Source organism: Meles meles, chromosome 13 (assembly GCF_922984935.1).
Source record: "Meles meles chromosome 13, mMelMel3.1 paternal haplotype, whole genome shotgun sequence".
NCBI classification, from domain to species: domain Eukaryota; kingdom Metazoa; phylum Chordata; class Mammalia; order Carnivora; family Mustelidae; genus Meles; species Meles meles.
In genome coordinates, this window is record NC_060078.1 from 55731913 (window position 1) to 55752789 (window position 20877).

Sequence of the window (20877 nt, forward strand, 5' to 3'; positions counted from 1 at the left end):
GGACCACCCCCCAGGAAAGTGGTCCCAGGACCATGCAGCAGTTCTCAGTTTATGGCAAGACAGAGCAGAAAGCTGGCATCTACCCTTGGTGTTCTCAGCCGGCTTCCATGCTCCTATGCCTGGGAACAGTGCATCACTTATGCCACCCATTTTTCTTGCACCCCAGGAGATCCTCAGAACATGGTGTCACACCTGGGATTCTGCCCCACTTCACCACCCGAGCACCTTTAAGCCAGGAACAGCCTCCACTGTAGCAGACTTCTAAAATTTCCGATTTTGCACTCTGCTGCTTATACTACTTCGCAGTAGCCTCCTCAAGCACACCCCTTCCCCACCACCATATCCTCAGTCAGCTCTATCACACCAGAGTCAAGCCTCCGCACCGCTTACCTTCCAAAAGGGGGTCGCTTTTCTACTGGTAGACTTCCAGTCCCGTTGATTTCTCAGCTGCTCAGGATGATTTGATAGCTATCTAGTTGTATTCAAGGGATGAAACAAACTTAGGCTGCTCCTATTCTTCTTCTGCCATCTTAATTCTTCCTCTCTGTTAAAATCATTTGAAGTGTATAACTCTATTTTGTTTTTCCTGAAGAGCCTTGGATCTGCCTACCTATTTGAAATCATCAATATCTCGAGGCAGACATAAAGAAACAATCAAATCAGTAGCTTCAGATGAGATCTTAAATGAGGTAAGCATTTAACACTTGTATGAAGTGCAAATTTGATTATGTTTGCCCTGAATTGCAACTGGCTCCTAATCGGTCTCTCCATCTCTACTGTCTTGAGCTTCCAGTTGATTTTCTATTACACAATGAAGGCACTCTTTATAAGATGTAATCCTAACCAATTCATTCCCTGCTCCCCTGTTTTCAGGGCCTATAGAATTAGGTACAAGCTCTTTTAGAATGCCTACAAAAATCTATGATGATCTGGCCCTTACCTACCAATCAGCCACATCTCCTTCCTCCCCAAGAAAGTATCATATCATACCACTACTTCTAGAAGTCCTCTTTCTCTTTCCTTTGCCTGGAATGACCTCCACACAGCTCCATATTATTGGCCACATGAAACTTACTACTTAATGTTTCAAAGCTCAAGGTCAATGAATGTTTTCTCTGTGTAATTCTTCTTGTCCTTACTCCAGAAAATTAATTGTTGGCTCTTCTGTGTAACTATTATACCTTGAATATATTTCTTTTATTTTTCACATTTACAATTATTTGTTTACCTGTTTATTTTCCCCTGATAGACTATAAAGTCCTTAAGGAAAGTTCCATTTATCCTTCAATCCTAGAATAGTATCTGGTATTGAATAGGACCAATAAAGGTTTATCAAATGAGTGAACAAATAATAGCTATTAGAAAAAGTAAGCCATCCAGTTGTCAGTGAGTAAACAAGTAATTTCCTGGCCTTCTACCTTTCATCAACTACATAAAAATGGCACAAAAATCTAGTCAGTATTTATTGTGTGTTTCAGGATACTGTACAACCTTTTGTGGAAGTTTGTTTTCAACACACTGTATACCAAACCAGTACTGCAAGTGGATCTCACCCATGCTGGAATGAAGAAATTAAAGTAGATTTTATGTAGGTTGGAATCTATTTTTCCTTGGCTTCTAAAAAAAGAGCAATAACAAAATTGTTTTCTTGAGCCATTGCTTGAAAAATAACAATTGAGATAAGCTTTATTTTTTAAGTTTTAAATTATGCAATTGTTCTTACGTAGGTATTGATATATATATATATATAATATATATGTATCTATAATATATATGCAAATGTAAGTTCTGTGGAAAAGTAATAAATGAATACCTGTGTATCTACCATCCAGCTTAAAAAATAGAATATTACCATTACCTTTGAAGGCCAGTACCCAGGTGTTACAAAGCCAGTACCTAACTGTATTCCCTTACTTTGCCCCTAGAGGTAGCAACCACTAATTTGTGTTTAACATTCCCTCTCTTTATGATTTTGTATCATAAGTATTATCCATATCCATTCATTATTCACTTGTGGATGTTTCAACTTTATATAAATTGAATCATCTTTTGCAATCTTGTTTGTTTACTCTTAATTATTTTGAGAGATTTATCTGTGTTCCTACTCATAACTTTCCTCCCTCCCATCCTTCCTCCCTTCTCATTTCTTTCCTACTTTCCTACTTTTCTCCCTTCTTTCTCTCCTTCTTTTATTTTCACTCCCTTATAGTATTCTGCTGGATAAAATGCCATAAATTTTTATACTTTTTCCTGTTGATATCTGTTTGGCTTATTTGAATCTTTTGTTATTGCAAATAATGTTGCTCTGAACATTCTTGTACTTCTGGAGCACAGATGCAAGAGTTCGTTTTTAAGACAGTAGCTCTCAAACTTTTTTTGTGCATTGGAATCACTTATATGGCTTCTGAAAACATCGCTGGGCCCACCTTCATAGTTTCTAATTCAGTAGGTCTGGGTAGGTCTTGATCATCCCTTTTCTTACAAGTTCCCAGGTGTTACTGATGCTACTTAGTTGGGGATATTTTGAGAACCTCTGCTCTAGGATGTGTGTCCAGGAGTAGAATTGCTAGGTTATAATTGAATTCATCTTCAATTTTACTAGGTAATACCAAACTGTTTTCTAATGATTGTACCAATGTACACTCCCAACACAATATATATTATGCCATATCTTCAATAATATTTTGTATTTTTTAATTATTTTTCTAATATTATAGATCTAAAATGATACTCTCATTGTGGTTTAATTTACTTTCCCTGATTTCTAATGAGATTGAGTCCCACTTAAAAAATTTGACACTTTATTTTTTAGAACAGTTTTGGGCTCACAGTAAATTGAGTAGAAGGTACACAGAGTTCTTACATATACCTTTCTCACGATACACACACAGCCTCCCTCAGCATCAGTGTGGTATGTTTGTTACAAACCATGAACCAATGTTGATGCATCATTATCAACCATTACTTCAGAGTTCCCTCTCACGTCATACATTTATGGGTTTTGACAAATATATAATGACATATACCCACCACTAATACCATACAGCATAGTTTTACTACCTAAAAATATTCTCTGCTTCATCTATTTATCCCTTCATCCTTTCCTTGGGCCCTGGCAACCACTGATGTTTTTACTGTCTCCATGATTTTCCCTTTTCTAGAATATCATCGCATTAATCATGGTTCTCCAGAGAAACAGAATCAATAGGGTGTGTGTGTGTGTGTGTGTGTGTGTGTGCACGCGCGTGCACAAGCACACGCACTTGTATCTTTGTGTCTTTGTGTCTTTGTCTTTCTCTCTCTTACCCTTTATAATATGGGTAGGACTCATCTAATCAGTTGAAGGCTTAATGGAAAAAAGACTTAACCTCTCTTCTGGGAAGACTTGAATAGCAACTCTTCCCTGGGCTTCCAGCCTGCTGGTATACCCTGCAGATTTTGGACTTGGCTACCTCACAATCAAGTGAGCCAGTACTACAGAGGGTAATTTGCTTTACTCAACTCTATTCATTTTTTGTTAACTTGGAAAGAACACTTAACATGGTATCTCCCCTATTAACAGATCTTAAAGTATGCAGTATATTATAGTTGACTATAGGTACAATGTTGTACAGCTGACCCCTAGAGTTTATTCATCTTCCTTAACTGAAACTTTATGACTATTGGTGAGAAACTCCCCATTTCCCTTTTCCCAGCCCCTGGCAACCAATATTCCACTCTTTGATTTTATGAATTTAACTAATTTAGATGTCTCATGAAAGTGGAATTATGCAGTATTTGTCTTTCCGTGACTGGTTTATTGGTTTATTTCACTTAGCATAATGTCCTCAAGGTTCATCTGTATTATCAAGTACTGCAGAATTTTCTTATTTTCTAAGGGTAAATAGTATTTATTTCATTGTATCTTTATCCATTCATCTGTCAACAGACATTTATGATGTTTCTATCTTGACTATATTTTTTTACCTTTTTAAAAATTTAAAAATTTCTTTTCAGTGTTCCAGAATTCATTGTTTATGCACCACAGCCAGGGCTCCATGCAATACATGCCCTCCTTAATACCCACCACCAGGCTCACCCAACCACCCAATCCCCTCCCCTCCAAAACCCTCAGTTTGTTTCTCAGAGTCCACAGTCTCTCATGGTTCATCTCTCCCTCCAATTTCCCACAACTTACTTTTCCTCTGCATCTCCCCATGTCCTCCGTGTTATTCCTTATGCTCCACAAATAAGTGAAACCATATGATAATTGACTCTCTCTGCTTGACTTATTTCACTCAGCATAATCTCTTCTAGTCCCGTCCATGTTGATACAAAAGTTGGGTATTCATCCTTTCTGATGGAGGCATAATTCTCCATTGTATATATGGATCATATCTTCTTTATCCATTCATCTGTTGAAGGGCATCTTGGTTCTTTCCACAGTTTGGCAACTATATGGCCCTGCAGTTAGTTGCTCTATTTTTAACTTCTTAAGGAATCTCCACACTGTTTTCCAAAGTGGCTGCACTAACTTGCATTCCCACCAACAGTGTAAGAGGGTTCCCCTTTCTCCACACCCTCTCCAACACATGTTGCTTACTGTCTTGTTAATTTTGGCCATTCTATCTGGTGTAAGGTGGTATCTCAATGTGTGTGTGTGTGTTTTAAAGATTTTATTTATTTATTTGACAGACAGAGCTCACAAGTAGGCAGGGAGGCAGGCAGAGAGAGAGGAGGAAGCAGGCTCCCTGCTGAGCAGAGAGCCCGATGCGGGGCTCAATCCCAGGACTCTGGGATCATGACCTGAGCCAAAGGCAGAGGCTTTAACCCACTGAGCCAGGCACCTTTCTGCCCATTTTTGATGCGATTATTTGTTTTGTGTGTATTGAGTTTGAGGAGTTCTTTATAGATCTTGGGTATCAGCCCTTTGTATTGGCATTTGCAAATATCTTCTCCCATTCCATGGGTTGCCTCTTTGTTTTGTTGACTGTTTCCTTTGCTGTGCAGAAGATTTTGATCTTGATGAAGTCCCAAAATTTCATTTTCACTTTTGTTTCCTTTGCTTTTGGAGACATGTTTTGAAAGAAGTTGCTGTGGCTGATGTCAAAGAGGTTACTGCCTGTGTTCTCCTCTAGGGTTCTGATGGATTCCCGCCCCACATTGAGGTCTTTTATCCATTTCTAGTTTATCTTTGTGTATGGTGTAAGAGAATGCTCGAGTTTCATTTTTCCATCTTGACTATTATGAATAGTATTACAAATAAACATAGGAATGCTAGCATCTCTTTCAGATCCTGATTGAATTCTTTGGATAGATTCCCAGAAATGAGATTGCCAGATCAGATGATAAATCTGTTTTTAATTTTTTGAGGAACCTCCATACTGTTTTCCATAGCAGCTGCACTATTTTGCATTCCTGCCAACAGTGTGCAGTTCCAGTTTCCAAATCTTTACTAATACTAATACTTTTCATCTTTTTTTTTTTTTTTGGTAATAGTCATTCTGACGGGTGTGAGGTGATACCTCACTATTGTTTTGAGCTGCTTTTCCCTGATTATTAGCAACCATTTTATTATTAGTTATCAATTATCAAGCATTTTTTAAAAAGATTTTTCTTTAAATTTTTTTACTCTTTTTTTTTAAAGATTTTATTTATTTATTTGACAGAGAGAGATCATAAGTAGGCAGAGAGACAGGCAGAGAGAGTGAGAGGGAAGCAGGCTCCCTGCCGAGCAGAGAGCCCGATGTGGGACTCGATCCCAGGACCCTGAGATCATGACCTGAGCCGAAGGCAGTGGCTTAAACCACTGAGCCACCCAGGCGCCCCTAAAAAAGATTTTATTAGGTAATCTCTGCACCAACGTAGGGCTCAAACTTACAACCCCTGAGATCAAGAGTCGTGTGCTCTACTGACTGAGGCAGCCAGGTGCCCCCAAGCATTTTTTTCAAATACATGTCAGTCATTGCAGATCTTCTTTGGGAAATGTCTGTTCAAGTTTCAGCCTATTTTAAAAACTGCGTTGTTAACATTTTTACTATTGAGTTCTATGAGTTCCTCATATATTTTGGAGAGTAGTCCTTTATAATATATATGGTTTACAAAGATTTTCTCTCATCTATAGGCTACTTTTTCACTCTATTGATTGTTTGCTGTGCAGAAGATTTAGAGTTTGATAAGTTCTACTTGTTTATTTTACTTTTGTTGCCCATGCTTTGGTGTCATATCTGCGGAATGAAATCTTTGCCACAACCTATCCCATGAAGCTTTTTCCTTGTTTTCTTCTAGGAGATTTATAGTTTCGGATCTTACTTACATTTTAAGTCTTTAATCTATTTTGAATTGATTTTTGTATATGTCTAAAATAAGGGTCAATTTGATTATTTTTCCATGTTGATAGTTCTACTGACACCATTTGTTGAAGAGACTATTCCTTCAACATTGTACATGCTTGACATCCTTATCAAAGACCAGTTGTCCTGATGTAGATGCAGGGATTTATATCTGGACTCTCTTTTCTATATTGTTGGTCTACATGTCTTATCTTTATGCCAGTATCATCCTATTTTGATTATTGTAGCTGTGTAATATATTTTGAAATCAGGAAGTTGGATGCCTCCAGCTTTGTTCTTCTTTCTCAAGATTTATATTTGATACAAAAGCTATATAAGTAGACTTTTGTTATTGGAAATAAAGTATGTCGATCAAGACAATTTTGAAACCTAAAGCTTGATATTGTTCTCCAAACTCAATTAGCCATTTTCTAAGTATCTTTAGCTCTCACTGGAGTGAAAGAATATAAAGAACTGTCAACTACATCCATTATCGAAGTCCTTTCTCTTGCCCTGGTGCTCCATCCCCCTTCTCTTGTCAACCTTGTTCAGCTCTCTCAAGTACTGCAGATCATGTGGTTCCTATTTGCATTATTCTTTGATTTGTCTCTGTATTAAATAAATGGATTTAGGAGAACAGACAATAGTCAATAAGATAAATAAACTTATAAGTGAACTAAAGAGAAGGAGGCTGTAGGGTATTTGCATTCTTGCAGTTATATCAGCAAGATACACCAAGAACACATTTAGAGTATAATCAAGTAGATCAGAGGGTTCAGCTAAGACACACCATTCTGTACACTTTTGGTTCTCTGAGATACAAGAGCTCTATTCCCTCCTCCATGTGATGTTTTAGTGAATAAAAACCACAGGCAAATGGGGTAGAGAATAATAGTAAACAGTATATAGTGATTAGCCTTGCAAGCTCTACTTTGGAGGAGAAATTGTGGTGAAATTTGAATAAGGTTTTAGTAGAATATAAAGTGCAAGACAATGCAGGACTTGAGTGATTTAACGGACATACTGAGTTGACACACTCAAAAATGTCTGGAGGATGACAGTTATCATTCCTCCTGACAGCATAGTGTAAATGTTCATTGCCTCTTCTGTCCTATCTTAAGGCTTTGCAACATGAAAGGGAACTCTTGAAGAGCAGGGTAGGGAAGTCTTTTATCACTTCAAAATGTAAGGAAAATCCAACTTAAAATTGTTCTCTAATATCAGCTAATATTTTTCATTGTCACTGGCTGTAGGTCTTGAAAATTATGCAGACTTTTGGAGATCCCTTGAAATAGTTGCTTCCTTAGGAACAAGCTTCAATAAGTAATATCAATGGCAGATGGTATAGTGAGAAGAGCCTGGCCTTTCGAGTCAGTTGGAACTGAGTTCACATACAAGCTTTGTCATTTGCTGGTGGCATTACCTTAAGCAAGTTATTTAACTTCTCTTAGCTGTTAGAAGTGTGATCAAGGTTCGAGTTTCCATGCACAAGCTGGAGCTAAGAGTGAAGGAAGCTACCTTCAAAAATGTGTCCAATCAAGTAAGCCATCATCAGACAGCTTGCACAATGCGTTCCACTATCCCAATTTCTAGTTGGAGAGAATAAATATGGGAAAGAGAATAAGTGCTGTAGTTAAACAATTGTATCTCTTAGCTGAGAGCAAAAGAGCAGTTTAACTATATATGGGAGCTAGCAGAAAGTAGCAGAGTTTAAGGTTTTTGGAAAATCTTAATACACCATACTTTGGATAATTTGTTTGCAATGAATGGCTATAGAGAAAGTCTTTCTGCTTGAAATTTAAGTATTCTTATTTTTCATGCAAATTACCTTAAGAGAGAGACAAGATAAATTACAAAGCGCATAGTGTCTTTAATGAAAGATAACAGTCATCTGCAAAACACATAGCTTTTTCTTAGCTTATACTTTATAAAAGTAAAGAACAAGTAATTTTATGGTTCTTTATGTATAATGCTCTCATAAAATAAATTAAGCATTTACATATGTTTTTCTTATTTACAGCTCACCTGGGCATGATTATAGCTTCTCAAGCTTATCTAAAATAAAAGATAATATATATATCAACATCTTTGATGAAATGATTATTGAAAAACATAAGGTAAATTAGAATAATTATAATACTGTTGAACTGATTCTGCAGTCGAACTGAACGAAATCTAGTAACATATTTGTAAATTTGCTTTTAGAGGCAATCTCTATTTCCAGCATTTTCTAAAAAGGATTTAGGGTAACATGAAATAAAATCAGACATATGGCAAGTCAGTTAAAAAATAACAGAGATCATAAACCACATATAGGAGAAGGGGTAAATATACCAGGAATTTGGGAGAAGCTGGTTTCTGCATTTAAACATAACATTTGAGTGTGAGTTTCCTGGTAGCCAAGATAAATGAAACAAAATGAAAATGGGTTATTTATTTCTCACTGTCTGATCAAAGAAAATACACCACTTCTGCTGAAGACACCAAATTATTCATAGGATTAAAACCCAGTTCTAGTCAATCAGATTTTATTTGTTTTTTAAAAAGATTTTATTTGTCTATTTGAGAGAGAGAGAGAGCAGATATGTGTGCACGCACATGAACAGGGGTAAGTAGAGAGAGGGGATCCCAAACAGAAAACATGAGGGGGATGGGGGAGAGGAAGGAGAGGGATAAACACACCCCCACTGAGCAGGGAGCCTGATGTGGGGCTCCATCCCAGGACCCCCGGATCCTGACCTAAGCCAAAAACAGATGCTTAACCAAGTGAGCCACCCAGACGCCCCTTTTCAATCAAATTTTTAAAAATTACTGAACGTTTTCCTCATAGATACGCGAACGCTCATAACCAACGCTTAGTGCAAGCTCTCAAATAAATGTTAGCTTCCCTCCTACTAAGCTTGGCAGCAGAAGTATAAAGATGCAGATCCATTATAGAGGTATTATAGAGTCCCTCTTTGGGGATTCTGATTACATGCTCTAATATAAATGCCCATCAAATCCTATGGCAATTAGTTGAAGAAGCAACTAATTCTGTCTGGAGGGATTGGGGATCAGAGGGAGAGAAGTTGAATGAGAATGGTTCAGGAATGAGACTTCTCTAAGAACTACTAAGAGACACAATGTCAAGGTCTTCCAGTTTAATTTTCCAGGAGATGCAGACACACATTCTTATTAAAACATTTTCTATCAATTCTTCATAAGGGCTGAAGGTAAAAATATTGAGGTGTAATTTGGTGATGGCCATTCTTTTTTTTTTTTTTAAGATTTCATTTCTTTATTTGATAGAGAGCGAGAGTGCACAAGCCTGGGGAGAAGCAGAGGGAGAGGGAGAAGCCGAGGGAGAGGGAGAAGCCGAGAGAGAGGGAGAAGCAGGCTCTCTGCTGAGCAGCGAGCCCAATGCAGGGCTCAGTTCCAGGACCCTGGGATCATGACCTGAGCTAAAGGCAGACACTTAACAGACTGAGCCACCCAGGTGCCCTGGTGATGGCTATTCTCCAAGGAGTTAAGCTGCGTAGTTTCTGAATATCCAAACTGATGATAGGTAGAACTTGGGAAACCCAAAAGAATGCCTAACAGATTTTCTGTTTCAGAAGTGTGTTATCTCAATGATCGTTTGACCACAATTGTAGTTGACTAATAGTTCAGTTCTTACAAGTGTTTTGTGTTGTTGGTGAATGGAATCCATACGCTTCAGGTATCAGACATATGTGACGACATTGGCATGCTCTTTAGGAAAGGAAAGGGTCTGGCCTGTATTCTTGCCTTCCTCTCATGCACTGGGTTACAAGGTAACGATTGGCTCAAACATTCCATTTTCTCAAAGAAGACCAGACCTAGAATGAGTCCCAAGTTGACCACCCAGTTGAAAGAAGGTTTTAGTTTATCATCCATCACTATTCTTTTCTTTCCATGCCTTGATTTTCCTCTTTTCCCTGTGTATTTTTTCTTCGTGCTATCAACTATTTCTTACTTCCTGTGGGTTTTCTCTTCATTATTTAACTTGTTAGCAGGAAGCAGAGCACTTGGAATTCTCACAGACATGTGGCCTGCCTATTTTTAGTACTGGGAATGAAAGAGTGGACCAAAATGAATTTTTAATCAATCTCTCTTTCATAGTAGTGGTAATATTTTGAGGCCATGAATTTATCTCTAAAATATCTTAGACTAGATCTTTTATGTTAGGTTATTTTTATTTTGTGTTATTTTCTATGTATTTTTATTACATTTATCTTTCTTCACCTACTACTTATTTAATACTATGTTCTTATATTTCCAAACGTTTGAGTGACTCTAATGTAAAGTTTTGATTTTAAATTCTAGTTTTTAGGGGTCCCGGTGGGTTAAGTGTCTGCCTTTGGCTCAGGTTATGATCCCAGGGTCGTGGGATTGAGCCCTGGTTCAGGGGCTCCCTGCTCAGTGGGGAGTCTGCTTCTTCCTCTCCCTCTGCCATTCTCCCTGCTTGTGCTCTCACTCTTTCTCTCAAATAAATAAAATCTTAGAACAATAAATTCTGGTTTTATTGCATTGTAACCAAAGTGCTTTTGGGATTTTTGATAATTGGTACTCTGATTTTTGAAAAACGTAACTCTTTAAAATATTTTTTGAAGTTTAATTTTAATTACATGCTTTTCTAAAGTTTGCAGACCACTTCAGATAAGTTTAGATTATTCAGATGCTAGAGACTCAACTCCAGGATTCTTAATTATATTTGTATTGACAAATTTATTCTGGCAAACATCTTGCTTTCTACCCAAGAGAAAATAAATAGTAGAGACAAAAGGCTAAAAAGGAAAAAAACTGTCATTGCTTCAGAACATGAAACCAAATATTGCTAGTATCACCCCCGAAGCCTCTTTTGTGCTCTCTTCAAGTTGCTTCCTCCCCATGAGTAACTATCCTAGCTTTTTAAAAAATTTAAATTCAATTAATTAACATATAATGTATTATTTGTTTCAGGGGTACAGGTCTGTGATTCATCAGTCTTACGCAATACACACTGCTCACCACAACACATACCCTCCCTAATGTCCATCACCTACTTACCCCCCGCCTCCAGCCACCCTCAGTTTGTTTTCTAAGACTGAGTCTCTTATGGTTTGTCTCCCTCTCTAGTTTCATCTTATTTCATTTTTTCCTCTCTTCCCTTATGACCCTATGGCTTATTTCTTAATTTCCACATATCAGCGAGATCATATGATAATTGTCTTTCTCTGATTGACTTATTTCACTTGGCATAATACCCTCTAGTTCTATCCATGGTGTTGCAAATGGCAAAATTTCATTTTTGATGGCTGCGTAATACTCCATTGCACGTGCATATGTGTGTATGTGCCTGTGTGTATATCACATCTTCTTTATCCATTCATCTGTCGATGGACACTATCCTAGCTTCTAACAACATAGATTAGGTATTACTTATTTTTTAATTTTGTATGGTTGAACTCTCGTACAGTATGCATCCATCTGTGAGTGGCTTATTTCTCTCTACATTGTTTGTGGGAGTCACATGTAATATTACTCATTGATTCTCACAGATATATATGATTGCAGGAGTATACAACTTTTTAACGCATTCTATAACTGATAGAATAAGACTATTAATAAGACTATAATAAGACCATAAGACTATTCAGCTGACCCAGCATCACTTATGGAAAGAATCATCCCCTCCCCCACTGCACTACAGAATCACCCTTTGTTGTATATCTGGTGACTATATAAATGTGGGTTAATTTCTGGATTCTCTATTATGTCCTATCGATCTGTTATCTATCCTTACATAGATACCACACTTAGTTACTAAAACTTTGATATAAATCTTGATATCTAGAAACCCAAGTTTTCTAGCTTTTTTTCCTTCCTCAAGATTGCTTTGACTATTCTTAGCTCTTTGTATTTCCATATAAATAATAGAGTCAGCTTTATGACTGCCAAAAACAAGACAAAACCTGCTAGGATTTTTATTAGAATGGATTGAATACATAGATCCATTCAATTACAATTGACATCTTTATAATATTGATCTTTCCAATCCCATATACATGGCATATGTTCCCTCTCCCACTTTAATTATCTTTGTATTAGTATTCTCCAGAGAAACAGAATCACTTATTTTAATATATATATATATATATTTATTTATTTATTTATTTATTATGGGAATTGGGTCCTGGGATTATGGAAGCTGAGATATGCCACAATATGCCATCGCAATCTGGAGAACCAGAAAAGCAAGGGCTATAGTTCAATTTGAGTCCAAAGGCCTGAGGACAGGGAGACTGCTGGTGTAAGTCCAAAAGCACTTGAGAACCAGGAACTCTGACGTCCAAGAGCAGAAGATGGATGTTCCAACTCAAGAAGAAAGAGAATTTGCCCTTCCTTTACCTTTTTGTTCTCTTCAGGCCCTCAGAAGGATAAGATGATTTCTGTCCACATTGATGAGGGCTAATTTTTACTCAGTCTATTGATTCAAGTGCTATTCTTTTCAGTAACATCCCCACAGACATACCCAGAGAAAATGTTTTACCATATCTGGGCATCCCTTAGCTCAGTCAAGTTGACAAGTAAAATTAACTATCACAATTTCCTTTTCCCAGTTTGTACCATGATGGGGCTTATGCATGCCTAGAATCAATCATAATATTCTAAACAGGCCAAAATGATTAATTTCTCTTAGTACACAGATAGATGGTTTACTTTAACGGGATGGCCTGTTGTTTACTTCTTTAATGACAAGGTCCTGGAAGTGTCAGACAAGCTCTATCCAAGGCTAAAATGGGGCTAGGAAAGAAAGGAAATCAAACCAATCGTGCAAATCTGAAATTCCCATGATAAAGGCTATCAGGATCTTGGGGAAAATAAACAATCTGTCAACTAGCATAAGAAACATAACATAACCAAGCAGCCAGAATTGATCTATCAGTGCAATCACTCCTTGATAGAGAAAACTTTCTTAAAAACTGAACTGGGCTCAGAAGACTGCTTGGTAAATAAGAGAAAATTGAATTGCATGGTCTTAAGGGCTTAATGAGGTAGACTTGGGGGTCACCTGTTTCCAATAGACATGTTATGCACTTAAATTACTTAGCCATGTCAGCAAACCTGCTTCTTTTTTACCATGTTATATCAACCATCAGACTTCCACTCTAAGTCTACTTTTCTCACTGAGCCAGCATCCATGATGCTGTTCTGCTCTTTGAGTTTGTCCTCATCATGGAGACATATTTCACTACCATTTAATATCTTAAAACGTTGTTAATGGTGGTGATGTCTTCGGGGTTAAGGTAAGTTTTATTCTTTGTATTCTTTAGTGTATTTTCAAAGCTTGCTGCACAGAGTATATCTATTACAATAATGTAAACCATACATAGGCCATCAGCTCCACAACAGGTCATTATTTTGCTTTAAATAGTCAATTATCTTTTAAAGAGAGAAAAATATTCTTTTAAAAAGAAAAGGTGATTTTTTTATGCTTACTTGCAAATTTGTGAAGTTATTCATCACATGGTATAAAGTAAGTAATAAAAAAATTATTCATATTAAAAGGATCCCTATTTCAAGACCTGCAGTAGTCATTCACATGTAAGAAAGAATTGGCTCGGATCCATTGTCTTCCCTTTCTCGGCTCTTCTGCAACAATCTGAGGTAATAGAAAATGATTATTTGCTAATTATTTTGAGTTTCCTCTGGTTAATAAAAACTTACTGTTTATTGTCTTTGAATCAGATTCTGTGATTGGTAGACTGGTAGGTCAGTTAAAGTGATCTTGTGTTTGAGTGCCATTAGGATGTTGCAGTATTTGAATGTTTTAGCTGTCTCCAGAAAAGGAGACACCCATAAATTTATTTATTCTATCTTTAGAGTGTTCACTGATAAAGAACAACAAAGCTAGCCTCAGGTCTTAAAGCAACACATTTGCATATAATAGTTTTTTAGGACCAGATTCACAAATGTTCTTTGATTAATGATAAATGATTAATGATGTTGCTTTGTGACGATGGGTTCCAGGAGCTTCAGCTTCTCGGGACTGTTTCTTGATGATGGTGAGACTGATGATTAGCACCTGTCTCTGTGATATCCCCAAAGGGCTCTCCCTGTTATGTAGCACAAGTATGCTTCAAGTCCAGCAAAATGTAAAAACCCCAGCCTAGACTCCATTTTAGGCTTTGTTACTTTCTTACAGAGCTATGCCAGACACAGAAGTTTCAGAAATGAATTTTCTACCTCAAGGAGCTCACTGTCTATAGAAGAAAACTAACACTTTAGCACAACCTAATAATGCTGTAGTGATTTGATAGGGGCACGAGATAGGTGCTATGAGAACATACAGTAGGGAGCACCTTGCTCTTCCTGGCTTGGAGGAGGAGTGCGGGGTATTCATAGGAGTTAGGGGTGAGTAGGAGGGGTATGATGAGGAGAATGAAAGGAAAGTATTTACAGAAGAGATAGCTTTTGAATCAAGTCCTTAAAAATGGTTTGTCAAACAGAAGAAGGTATTTGACTCAGAGGAGTTATGTGTGTATTAGTAATGCATTCAGCCATTTGCCACAGAAAACCTAACAGTGATGCAAGGGGTCTATTTGTGTCACCTAAAAAGAAGTCTGGATGACAGTGCAGCAGCTCAAGCGTATCATCATATCACATAAATATCATGTACCTTTCACCCTCATATTTGCAAATTCTTCAATGCACCTCCAGCCTCATATTCATGTTGTAGACAAGAGCAAGGTGAAGCAAGAAGGGGCAGTGCCTGTATCAGGAAAGCAGACACTTTCTCAGAAAATCCTGACAGACTTCTTACAGTTATGTGACTTGGCCACCATGTGCCTGTCTTGCTGCCTGAAAAGGACAGAATGGATATTAAGGGAGGAGAGGAGAAATGATTACGTAATGGGTCCTCAAGAGGGATGTCACACGGGAGCATCTTGCAAGTACAGGGCTGCAAAGAGCAATAGAGATTTATTATTATTTTTAAAATATTTTATTTATTTATTTGAGAGGGCAAGAGCCAGAGAACACAAGGAGGGAGGGTTGTGGTGAGAGAGCACAAGTGGGGTGAAGGGCAGAGGGAGAAGCAGACTCCCCGCTGAGCAAGGAGATCGATGTGGGGCTCCAGCCCAGGACCCTGGGATCATGACCTGAGCCGAAGGCAGACGCTTAACCGACTGAGCCACCCAAGCGCCCCAGCAACAGAGATTTAAGTTGTTAGAGATACAGGGCTTCCTACATCTGTAAATCTCTGGGTATCTCCCACTCTCGGGCCAGACTCTAGGATAGAGAGGTAGTTGACAATGTGAACTTCAGCATGGAAAACCTCATTACCTATCTGAGTTGGCACAAATTACTTAAATTCTGTGAGCCTCAGTTTCTTTATCTGGAAAATGGAGATAAGAGCCATATCTACTTCATTGAATGATATGATCTGTATCAAGTGTTAGGCACAGTGCCTTGCACACAGTAAGTCTTCAATACCTACTAGCTATTACTATTAGTTATTGTTACTATAAATCAGCTCCTACCTCCACACACAAACATACACACACACTCAGGAGAGCCCTCCTCCATGTGGACCTGTGGGTTGTCCTTCCTGCTGTTATATTTTTTTCTTCTCTTTCTAGACCTAATGTAAAATGTAACATGGTCTTTTAGTGTCTTCTCTGAGCCTGAATTGGGTCTTCTAAGAACTTCTATCATTCGGTTAGGGTAACCTGCACCCTCGTGTCATCCCTTTCTAACATATGCCCTCTCCACATAGTGCATATTAGTCGGGGACCCAGGGTGTCAAGGTGCCTGTGAATATAGACCACCATGGAGAACCTGATCATGATTGCACAGGTGCATAGAACAAGCACGTATGTACCCATGCAAGCCTGTTTCCTCCTCTGAAGAAGACTGGAATGGGCTGTACTGTTCCTGCAGATGTATATTTTCTTCATGTAGAATCTATTATATTGATATATTCTTTCAGATTAGTGGCACATTTCAAGTAAATATTCCACCAGTTTTGCTTGGGTATACTTGGAGTAAAACATACGTGTCTCCTAAAGAAGATTTTAATGGGCAGAATTTAAAAGAATGTACCTTCTTAAATATTTTTGCTACCATTGAACCTCAGATATCACATGTCACCTATAATCCAGAACCAGACAAGGTAGGTTTTGCATTGAATTGTTTTTATGTGTACTACTAAAGAAGTAGAAACTGTTCTTAAAAACTAGTAATAATCTCAGAGCTGGTGAAAATGAACATTGGTTTTTTATATTTTCCTATGGAAACAACATGGTACAATGTCAAAATATTTTGAACTTTATTCCAGTTTTCAGATCAAACCGATGTTTTGGAGAGAGCACAGATTTTTAAAAAAACTTGTAAGACAATGTTTCCCAACCGAAGAATCACAACTACTGTCTTTAACAGTGAAGGGATACAGATCTTAGTAACAAGATATATCAAGGCATTAAATCCACCTCAGCAACTCCTGGATATGTTTCTTCATGATTCTAATGCAACACTTGTAAGACATGTATTTTAGTAGTTTTATTGATATATATTCCGTATTACATAGAATTCACTCAGCTAAGGTGTACAATTCATTGGTTTTTAGTATATTCACAGAGTTGTGCAACCGTCACCATAGTAAATTTTAGAACATTTTTGTCAGTCTTAATTTACATTTATTTTGTTTACTTCTTTGTATTAACTTTGAGCATAACCTTCTTACTAAAATTGTTTTACTTTCAAAGACGGTTTTCCTGAGAGAGAACCCGTCTTATGTTGCAGTGTGTCCTCCTGAGCTCCAAATGAGGGAGAATATTTCTTCTAGATTCCCTTCATTTCTGCCCCCTCGGACTAGAGTCCTTGTTGCTACACCAGTTCATGTGTCCACACTAGCTTTGCAACATTTCTACCAAACTTTGAAAGATGACATGGAAAAATTCCAAATTAAATTTCTAAGGAAATGTGTCCTTCTAAGGATTGCTTCTCACAGGACATGTTCTCAGTATATGTGAAAATGAAGAAACTATGTTCTATTTTTCTCTGTAAACTGCCAACATAACACTTCCCACTCCATCCCTATGTGACATTTTCTTCATGCACATCTATTTACCAGCTGACAAGAGAGACATATACTCAAAATTGAATTTCATATAAAATGAAAATTTATTCACTAGATGCTCAAAACCTCCTTCTACTTTGAGAAAGGAAAATATGAAATAAAAAATATAAGTCTCCTCTTTGAGAAAAAAAAATTAGCTTTGCTTAAAGGGCATTCATGAACAATTGCTTATATCTTTTGTTTATTCAGGTTTGATTGAGTTAGTTGGTTTACTTCAGAATACTTTATTTGTTCACTGTAAAGCTCCCTCAGCTGGACTCTTCAGGATAAAATCAAAAGTCTTAATTTAGGTTGCCTTTTGCTTCACTCTGCCTTTCCATCACAAGTTTCTTCCTGTCTGTTTCTTACTGCCCAAAGTCCAAGGAGGTAATAATACACTCTAGATTTATTTCAAAGACAATCTTTTCTTTTTTTTAAAAAGAATATAACTCTTAGGAACCTTGCTTATGAAGGACTATGAACCATGTTCGATTTCATGAAGTCAGAAACATGAGCGATATAGGAGGTCATTAGTGCATAAGTGATGGCTATTAAAATCAGTGAAAATATCGGTAAACTCTCTGTGTTGGCTCATTATTTGTATCCCTTTCTCCTTCCCTTCTTAGTCTGAGCCTTTCTCTCCAGCCCTATAGGGGGAATAGGGCACCAACATTTTCCTGCTTCAACAGCTTGTAACAAGCTTATATATATTTTTAAAGATTTTATTTATTTATTTGACGGACAGAGATCACAAGTAGGCAGAGAGGCAGGCAGAGAGAAGGGGAAGCAGACTCCCCGCCGAGCAGAGAGCCCGATGTGGGGTTCGATCCCAGAACCCTGGGATCACGACCTGAGCCGAAGGCAGAGGCTTTAATCCACTGAGCCACCCAGGTGCCCCATAACAAGCTTATATTAATAAAAAATAATTCTGATAGATCTGGAACCTGAAAGCAAATCAAACTTTTGCTATTCTTCAATATCTTTCTAAAAATTTTTTTAACAGTTGTAATTTAAGGTGTATATGTAATATCTATCATGTTAACATTTTAATAATTTATTACAGTGAAGTGTAATGGTTAACAGGTATTCTCCGGAGTCAGGCTAACTTGGGCTTATTCCCAGAGACTCCATACATTGTGTTAGCTCTGTGACCCTGGGAAAGTTATTTAGCACTCTATCTATTTTTGTTTCCTCTTATGGAAGACAAAAGTAATAATAGTATGTACTAGAAGGGCTTGTGGGATAAAGTAAATGTGATGATATTGCACTTAAAACACTGTGCTTGGTGATGGGCATATAGTATGCACTTAATAAATGTTAGTTAATATTATTCTAGGACCTCATTGCTCGCTTTGTATCTTTGATTCCTATTGTGCCTGATATTCTGGATGAAAATGATGGTTTTGACATATGGATGACATCAGAGGTAACAACTTAAAGTTTTATTTATTAATCTGTAAGATTTATTTATTTGAGAGTGTGTGTGTCTCTGTGTGTGTGTGTGTGTGTGTGTGTGTGCGTGCGCACATGAGTGAGGGGAGGGGCAGAAGATTACAATTTCAAGCAGACTCCCCACTGAGCACAGAGCCCTTACATTGGCCTTGATATGACAACCCATGAGATCAAGACCCGAGTGAAAACCAAGAGTCAGACCTTAACCAACTGAGCCCCCCAGACACCCCCCATTATGTTTTATAGTTAAAATATTTAGTATTTCTCACCTTTCTCCTAAACATTTATGCACTTAAGAAATACTTTGTCTTATGAAATTTAAAGCATTTGATAATTTAATACATTGTTTTCAGCTCTGCAACAATCCATAGAAATAATTCTTAAGGAGGAACAACCTCATTCAACATTATAAGTGGTAGCTCATGAATATTTTAATTCAGTGGGAATTTCGGGAGTGCAGTATTATGACATCTTCCAGAAAGAAATATGACTTGTCAATATGGAGCTGGACAGATGCTGAGTCTAGAGCAAATACCACCACTTGTCAGAAGATTTCTCCATTCTCCCCACATCTGAATGGGGAGCTTGTATAACAATGCTCTCTTCCTTAGCACTTGGATTAAAATTCTCTTTAGATTGGTTGCCAAATAGAATGCAGGCCCCATGCAATGTTTGAGACATAGTTGTACTAAAAATTTGTTTATCTGAAATGCAGATTTATTTATTTATTTATTTATTTATTTTAAAGATTTTATTTATTTATTTGACAGAGATCACAAGTAGGGAGAGAGGCAGGCAGAGAGAGAGAGAGAGGAGGAAGCAGGCTCCCTGCCGAGCAGAGAGCCTGATGCGGGGCTCGATCCCAGGACACTGGGATCATGACCTGAGCTGAAGGCAGAGGCTTTAACCCACTGAGCCACCCAGGCACCCTGAAATGCAGATTTAATTGCTCACCTACTTTTTCCCCAAACCTGGCAATCCTCATTAGAGCAGTTTTTTTCATTCCACCCTAAATTATATTTAGTTGCTTATATTATTGACCCTACACCCACACTCTGTACATACACATCCCAAGTTTAACCTCTGAATGAAGAGATAAACTTGATTGTTTATTTTTATATTTTTATATAAATTTAGCAAGCATTCAATAAATACTTTTAATTGAAAATTACTAGTAAGACAGGAGCCTAAGAGAAGGACACTTTCCATTTGGAACCAATGGTCCTGGCAATTAATCAAAAATGTTTTAGAGGCTACAGTTGAACTAAAATGGATTTAGGGGAAACAGGGCTAGCTTAACTGGTTAGCTACCCTGTCTTCTGCTAAGTGAGAATAAGGTAGACACAAGCATGGGGTTCTAATGACTCAGTGATTCAAATGTAGAAGTCAAAGAGGTGTCATTAACTTAAGACTCTTCTGAGACTCTTTGACCTAATCAGAATATGCTCATGGTTATTTTGATCCTACAGAACATTGAAAGAGCCCCTAAAATATCCTTTAAAAAACCCATAAAAATAACCATTCAGGTAAATACTAGTACTTGCAAGTCTCCCCCACCCTCCACACCCCCAATCCAAACAATACTCATAACCAAGATGTTAGTTACTACAAATGTGAGCTTCCTCTTGGCCAACGTCTTCCCACTGATATGAACTCTTTGGCCATGGAGTGCTCATGACATATGACTAATTAGACTGCCACAGGACAAGTGCTATTTTCTCCTACCTAACAGCCTTTGGAGAAAAATAAACCTTGGTTAAATCCTACTTCAACCACTTAAGAGCTGTATGACCTAAGATAAGTTATGTAGCCTCCTTGGACCTCAATTTCCTCATCTGTCATACAGGGATTTTTGAAAGGATCACATATACGCAAGGTATCTGGAACTCAGTGTGGTAGTTACCTGTTCTCAGCTGTTCCATTCTTCTCTTATGAAATCCAGCCAGGGGAACCCCCTTGGCCTGACACTAAAGACTACTCATATCCCGCCTTTGATTCTAAAGTTCATACTTCTCT

The 20877-nt window shown here is 37.6% G+C and overlaps 1 protein-coding gene across 1 annotated transcript in view; it reads left to right on the forward strand.

Moving 5' to 3' along the window:
• CC2D2B (coiled-coil and C2 domain containing 2B) overlaps positions 1 to 20877 on the forward strand; it is a 98092-nt gene that overhangs the window by 63449 nt on the left and 13766 nt on the right. The window contains exons 22-28 of the mRNA XM_046026600.1: positions 593 to 689; positions 1479 to 1588; positions 8332 to 8428; positions 13860 to 13958; positions 16282 to 16464; positions 16630 to 16827; positions 18746 to 18835. Of these exons, the coding sequence (XP_045882556.1) occupies positions 593 to 689; positions 1479 to 1588; positions 8332 to 8428; positions 13860 to 13958; positions 16282 to 16464; positions 16630 to 16827; positions 18746 to 18835 (874 nt within the window). The remainder of the gene's footprint in view (positions 1 to 592; positions 690 to 1478; positions 1589 to 8331; positions 8429 to 13859; positions 13959 to 16281; positions 16465 to 16629; positions 16828 to 18745; positions 18836 to 20877) is intronic.